At 34.5% G+C, this 7908-nt stretch overlaps 1 protein-coding gene across 1 annotated transcript; it reads left to right on the top strand.

Annotated features, from left to right (window-relative positions):
• Nucleotides 1-661: 661 nt before the first annotated feature.
• On the top strand, nt 662-6283 carry LOC18009640 (cytosolic sulfotransferase 1). The gene is given in 3 exon segments (XM_006391781.2): nt 662-1329; nt 5973-6071; nt 6073-6283. Coding segments are annotated over 3 exon segments (978 nt in total).
• Nucleotides 6284-7908: the final 1625 nt, after the last annotated feature.

The following is a 7908-nucleotide window of genomic DNA, read 5'->3' as shown; positions in this document are numbered from 1 at the left end:
CCTCACAGTCACCCTCCTTAAGAGATCAAAGAACCATTTTTTTTATGATCATTTGTCTTCTACACTTTCCATATTAGATAAATTTCTGAAAGATCCTCTATATATCGGTCAATCATAACGTGAGACGTAAGCCCTAAGACTCATAGAGGATCTTTCATAAAGTCATCTCTCGCATAAGTCTATTCAAACGGTCGAGGAATTAGCGCACCTCACGCAAATGCAACATACAGTATATCTCAGAACGGAATAAATATATAATGTTATCAACTTCAAACTATTTTGTTAGAAATTTAGACTATGTTATTAATTTTAGTATAAAGTATGCACTGTTATATTGCATTACATTTAATGAAAAATTATTGTAATTTTAAAATCAAAGATTAGATAAAACTGATGTATCACGTGAAATTCAAAATTACTAGCTGTAATGCACATATAAGGAATAAATGAAATCGATTCTACGAATACACACCAACTAACCTACTAACTCATCCATATTTGCATAATTTTTCTTAGCAAATAGGTTTGACTTTACTACCAGCAATGATTGTTTTTTGGCTTATATCTATTATGATTTCGTTTGAAGCTTAAACATATCCTTTTGTATAATAAGAACCAAACAAAACAATTTATTTCCAAAAAAAAAGAACCAACAAAACAAATGGATCCAAAGGACCTTCTCTCGATCGTAAAAGACGACAAAATAACCGAAGAAACCAGGAGTTTGATCTCTTCGCTTCCTTCACACGAAGATTTCCAAGGGAAGAAGATTTGTAAGTATCAAGGATGTTGGTATTTCCACAACACTCTCCAAGGAGTTCTCAATTTCCAGCGAGGTTTTCAACCACAAGACACGGATATAATCCTTGCTTCCTACCCCAAATCAGGTACCACTTGGCTCAAGGCCCTCACAGTTGCCCTCCTCGAGAGATCAAAGAACCATTCTTCTGATCATCATCCTCTACTATCCCATAATCCTCATGGGATTGTACCATACTTTGAGCTCGGTTTATATATTGAAAGCTCGAGTCCTGACCTGGCCAAGTACACAACAGTTCCAAGGCTGTTCTCGACTCACATGCCACTGGACGCGATGCACGAGACCCTCAAGGACTCTTCTTGCAAGATTGTGTACGTGTGCAGGAACGTGATGGACACATTGGTCTCATGGTGGTTTTTCAGGTGCTCTTTTCATAAAATGGAACTAAATAGAAGCATTCTCGAGTCTATGTTCAAATCGTTTTGCGACGGAACTTTCTATTATGGACCTTTTTGGGAACATCTCTTGAGCTACTGGAGAGGAAGTTTGGAAGATCCCAAGCGTGTCCTCTTCATTGTTGAACGATAATCATATCTCGTATGGTTTAAGTTATTTACATTAGTTAGTTATTTCTCATTAAAAGACACATGTGTGATTAGTTGTGTTTGTAGGGTTGCGTTGTTTCATTTACAGACATGTCGTTTCAAAGAACATGTTTTGTTTGTATAAATAGATTGAGTCAAGTCCGATTGATTATGAGAGTCTGTAACACATTTTGATCCTTATTAATTAAAGTACTCTATTTGTCTCTGTTTTTCATCATTAAAACAGAGTCTGTTCAGTTTTTATTAAAAGATCAACATGGTATCAGAGCCCTACTGATTCAAGGGACAAAATTCGAGTGAGAGAAGTTAAACAAAACAGAAAGTCATGGAGACGACGTCACATATTGTGACTCCGATCTTCAATGGTGAGAATTATGGTTTTTGGCGCATCAAAATGAAAACAATTTTCCAGACAAAGAAACTGTGGGAAGTTGTTGAAAATGGAGTTCCGAATCCACCTGCAAGTGGAGATCATAGCCCCGAAGCCACTCAATTAAAAACACGACATGATGAAGCAGCCTTAAAAGATCTAACTGCTCTGCAAATCATTCTGACTGCAGTCTCAGATTCCATATTCCCGAGAATTGCTCCTGCAGCAAGCGCAACAGAAGCCTGGAATGCTTTACAATCAGAGTTTGAAGGATCACAACAAGTCAAAATGATAAAGCTTCAATCTCTTAGAAGAGAATATGAAAATCTGAAGATGAATGAAGGCGACAGCATCAACGCATTCACGACAAAACTGATTGAGACAGGAAATCAACTCAGACTTCATGGAGAAGAGAAATCAGATTATCAAATGGTGCAAAAGATTCTGATTTCACTTCCAGAAAGGTTTGACAGCATTGTGGGTGTGTTGGAGCAAACAAAAGACTGAAGTGTGCTATCAGTTACAGAATTGATAGGCACATTAAAAGCACATGAGAAGCGCATCTCAGTCCGGGAAGAGCGATCAACAGAAGGAGCATTCTATGGAGATAACAAACGTGAAGACAAGCGTCAAAAGAAGACTGAGAAGTGGTGTGGCATTTGCAAACGAAGCAGTCACAATGAAAGTGATTGTTGGTCAAAAAAGAACAAAGGTGGTTCGTCACAACAAACGATGAAAAATGAAAGAAGATGTTTTGTGTGTAACAAACCAGGACATCTTGCAAAGAACTGCAAACTTAGAAGAACTGAGGGAGCAGATCTAAGTTTTGAAGAAACAGATGATGAAAGTCACATGCTGTTCTGCGTGACAGAAGAAGAAGTATCATCACAAGAAGATGATGAAACATGGTTAGTTGACAGCGGCTGTACTAATCATATGACCAAGGAAGTTAAATACTTCATCACTCTTGACAAGAGCATAAAGGTGCCAATCAAAGTGGGGAATGGTCAAAGGATAATGACGACAGGAAAAGGGAACATTCAAGTGATGACAAGTCAAGGAGAAAAGATCATCAAGGAGGTATTTCTAGTGCCAGGTCTAGCGAGAAACCTGTTAAGTGTTCACAGATGATTTCAAATGGATATGGAGTTCTGTTTGAAGCAAATCGGTGCATCATCAATGATCCTCAAGGAAGAAGGATTCTAAATATAAGGATGAAGCATAAGAGTTTTCCATTCAAATGGAAGAAATCTGAAGTAAGTGCCTTACTTGCAGAAGGAGAAAGAGTCAACAAAGATGAGTTATGGCATAGAAGAATGGGGCATGTTGGCTTTGATAAAATACAGAAGATGCAGGAAATGAAGATTGTGAATGATCTTCCCAGATTTGAGGTCACAAAAGGAGTATGTGACTCATGTGAGAAGGGAAAACAAGCAAGGAAAAGCTTTCCCAAGAAATCTCAAACGAAGACAAGTGAAGTTTTGGAGTTAATACACTCAGATGTCTGCGGTCCTATGCAAAACGAATCGATGGGTGGAAGCAAGTACTTTGTGCTGTTTATCGATGACTATTCACGAATGATTTGGGTGTATTTCATCAAAAACAAGAGTGAAGTTCTCTCAAAATTCAGAACGTTCAAGTCCTTAGTCGAAAATCAGTCTGAAAAAAAGATCAAACAACTAAGGACAGATGGTGGAGGCGAATTCATATCCAAAGAATTCATCAAGTTATGTCAAGAGGCTGGGATACAAAGGCAAATCACAACACCATACTCACCACAACAGAATGGTGTCTCAGAAAGAAAAAACAGAACATTGGTAGAGATGGCTCGTTCGATGCTTGTTGATCAAGGTCTCCCAAAGAAGCTATGGGCTGAAGCAGTGGCTACATCAAATTTTATTCAAAACTTACTTCCTACCAATGCTCTTGAAGAAAATATGACACCAATGGAAAAGTGGAGTGATGTCAAACCAAGTGTGAAACACTTAAAAGTGTTTGGATCTTTATGCTATGTGCATATACCAGACGAAAAGAGGAAGAAACTTGATGACAAGGCCAACCGTGGGGTGTTTATCGGCTACAGCAGTGAATCTAAAGGGTATAGAGTTCTTTTGTTAGACGAAGAGAAAATTGAAACATCAAGAGATGTGACCTTTGATGAAGAAAAAAGATGGGATTGGGAGAAGAAAGAAGTGAAGCAGATTCTTTTATCTCCAAATGAAGCAGAGACTGTAGAGAATCATCAAGACAAAGAACCAAGTCTGGTTGTAAACACTCAAGATGAAGAAGAAGAAGAAGAAGAAGAAGACTCTCTAAATAGACCAAGAAAGTTTCGGTCTATTAATGAGATAACTCAACAAACGAATCCAGTGGAGGTGGATCAATCACATGAAGTGTGGCTTATGATGAATGATGAACCACAAACCTACGATGAAGCCTCAAAGAGCAAAGATTGGAGAAAAGCTATGGAAGAGGAAATCAGGATGATCAAAAAGAACAAAACATGGTTGCTGGTGGAGAAACCAAACAAGAAAAATGTCATAAGTGTGAAGTGGATTTATCGCATCAAGACTAAAGCAAATGGAGAACCAGTCAAGCATAAAGCAAGGCTAGTTGCAAGAGGATTCACACAACAATATGGTGTTGATTATCTTGAAACATTTGCACCTGTTTCAAGGCATGATACAATAAGAGTCATATTTGCTCTTGCAGCACAAATGAAGTGGAATCTGTACCAGATGGATGTTAAGTCAGCATTTCTAAATGGAGAGCTTAAAGAAGAGATCTATGTTGCACAACCGCCTGGGTTCATAGCCAAAGGGGAAGAAGACAAAGTCCTATTGTTACATAAGGCTCTGTACGGCCTTAAGCAAGCCCCCAGAGCTTGGTATGGGAGGATTGATGCGTATTTTCTTCAACAAGGTTTTCAAAGAAGCATGAATGATGCAGCCATGTATGTGATGAAGAAAGACAAGGATATTCTGATCGTGAGTCTCTATGTTGATGATTTATTCATCACAGGAAACAACTCTCAACTCATTGAAAGCTTTAAAGAAGATATGAAGAAGGAGTTTGAGATGACAGATTTGGGGTTGCTAAATTATTTTCTTGGAATGGAAGTAATTCAAGATGACAGAGGGATCTTTCTATCACAAGAAAAATATGCCAACAAACTTGTTGAGAAGTTTGGGATGAATGGAAGCAAGAGTGTAAGTTCTCCACTTACACCAAGTGGCAAGAAGATAGAAGATGATCAAGAGTATGGTGAACCAACAAAATTCAGAAGCATTATTGGTGGCCTTTTATATCTGTGTGCTTCAAGACCAGATTTGATGTTTGCAAGTTCTTATCTCTCACGCTACATGTCTAAGCCTCTCATGAAGCATTACCAAGAAGCCAAGAGGGTATTAAGATACATCAAAGGTACATCTAACTTTGGAGTTCACTTCACAAGTATTGAAAATCCAGAATTGTTAGGCTACTCAGACAGCGATTGGGGTGGTTCGAATGAAGACATGAGAAGCACTTCTGGGTACGTTTTCACTCTCGGTTCTGGAGTATTTTGTTGGCATTCAAGTAACAGCAAACTGTGGCACAATCAACAGCAGAAGCGGAATATATTGCTGTATGTGCTGCAGCAAATCAAGCAATCTGGCTGCAAAGACTTCTTGAAGAAATTGGGTTCAAGTGTCAAAATGGTGTTCCAATCTACTGTGACAATAAATCTGCAATTGCGATTGGTAAAAATCCACTACAACATCGAAGAACCAAACACATTCAGATCAAATATCATTTTGTTCGAGAAGCAGAAAGCAATGGTCTGATTCGACTCAAGTATTGTGAAGGAGAAAGTTCAACTCGCTGATCTTCTGACAAAGGCACTTGGCGGATCAAGATTTGAGGAACTAAGAAGGAAACTTGGAGTAAAACCGAGATATGATTAAGAAGGAGTGTTGAACGATAATCATATCTCGTATGGTTTAAGTTATTTACATTAGTTAGTTATTTCTCACTAAAAGACACATGTGTGATTAGTTGTGTTTGTAGGGTTGCGTTGTTTCATTTACAGACATGTCGTTTCAAAGAACATGTTTTGTTTGTATAAATAGATTGAGTCAAGTCCGATTGATTATGAGAGTCTGTAACACATTTTGATCCTTATTAATTAAAGTACTCTGTTTGTCTCTGTTTTTCATCATTAAAACAGAGTCTGTTCAGTTTTTATTAAAAGATCAACATTCATGAGGTATGAGGAAATGAAAGCGGAGCCTCGTGGTCAGATCAAGAGACTTGCGGATTTTTTGGGTTGCTCTTTCACTAAAGAAGAAGAAGAGAATGTTTGTAGACAAGGTCTTGGACCTTTGCTCTCTGCGTAATTTAAGCGGTTTGGAGATTAACAGAACTGGTAAAAGCTACAACTCGGATAACAAGGATTTTTTCCGTAAAGGGGAAGTTGGTGACTCAAAAAATTATCTTACTCCTGAAATGGAGAACAAGATAGACATGATCATCCAAGAGAAACTCCAAGGTTCTGGTTTAAAATTCTAGAGTTACTTACGTATATGGTTTGTGTTTTTTTCGGTTATGCAAAATTCCTTTTCTTCTTTTTTTACCAGAATGTCCCTTAATTGTTGTTTGATGTGTTTTAATTAAGGCTTAATATTGTCCACTAATAGCCAATTAGGCGTTAATTGTTATCCGCCTCATGTGACGATTAAATTAATTATATCTAATAAACAAATATTTTTTTAAAACTAGGGATTAATCCGCATTGTAGCACGGATGATATTTTTTGTAAAAATAATTATTTTTCAAAAACAGTTATTTTGCAAAAATAGTTATTTTGTGAATTTTATAAAATGAATTGATCTGTATATATAGTCATTTTTTTTTAATTATAAAAAATGATTTAATCTGTATATAAAGTTATTTTATACTTGGGTAAAGCAAAATAAGTTGTTTATTTAACCTGTTGGCATTAGATTAATATATTATTGAGGCTAATACACAAAATATTATAATATTATAATCATCAAATCTAATTTGCATTGCTTAATAACTGAGTTTTATAATTTGTCTACAAACAATAAAAAGTAGTTTTTATTTTCTTTAAATATATATGTAAATAAATATAATATTCTTTAAACTTAAGTTTGATATAAAGTTAATAAAAATACAATAAAATATATATAGTTTTATAAGAAAAATTATAATATTTAGTAGATGAAATATACCACCTTTTTAAAAAAACTAATATTTTAAATTACAAGATTTATTTTTGGATATTAAAAAATTAGAACCATAATCCGTTCATATCGAACTAATCTGTTTACTTAACATATTTGTACTTGATTAAAATATAAAATTAATTATAATATGCATTGTTTAATAACTCTCACTTCACCACAAACTTTTTTAATTAAAAATTAATTTTCTCATGTCAATTTTTTGGTAAAAATAACTTAAAAATGATTTTTTATATAATCAAGTAAATATAACAAATTATAGTAAAAAATATTTCATTATTTTTTTATATCATAACTTTTAGTCTTGATTTTTATATCATTTAATTGTGAAATTTTTTATTTTTACGTTTTTTTAATTAAATATACTTTGGTGAGATCATTTAAAACAAAAATATAAAAAAACTATCATAGTTTTGAATATAGAAATAATAAATATACTATAATAGATGAGAAACAAAGACTTTCTTTATTTTTTTCAATAGATTCAAAAGACAACTATATCCTTTCCTATTTTAGTTATTTTTTGTTATTTGTAATGGTATATCATGTAATATGTTACAAAATAATGTAAAGGTTATTTTTTTAAATGTCTACTTAAATAATAATATAGAGATATATAATATCAAAGTAGTTCAATACAAAAACTTATAAAAGTTGAAAATTATATATGCATATATAAGAAGATTTGTATAGCTAAAACTTAAATCAGTTTTAGTTGATGTTATTGTCATTTATCGTTCATATGAGGATTACCCAAAGAGACGGAGACGTTACATTGTGGATCTCTCACTAACTAGTTATACATTTCAGACTAAATTTGTCAAGCCGATATTTGGTAAAAATTTATGCTGATTAAGCTGAATCGCAATAATCTCTTTTATATGTCTTACATTACGCTATTTCATGCTTATCATGGGCTCATTACTC

The sequence above is a fragment of the Eutrema salsugineum genome, unplaced genomic scaffold (genome assembly GCF_000478725.1).
Source record: "Eutrema salsugineum unplaced genomic scaffold, Eutsalg1_0 scaffold_8, whole genome shotgun sequence".
In the NCBI taxonomy this organism is placed as follows: domain Eukaryota; kingdom Viridiplantae; phylum Streptophyta; class Magnoliopsida; order Brassicales; family Brassicaceae; genus Eutrema; species Eutrema salsugineum.
The sequence above is the reverse complement of the archived record's forward strand: the minus strand, read 5'-3'. Positions and strand labels throughout refer to the sequence as shown.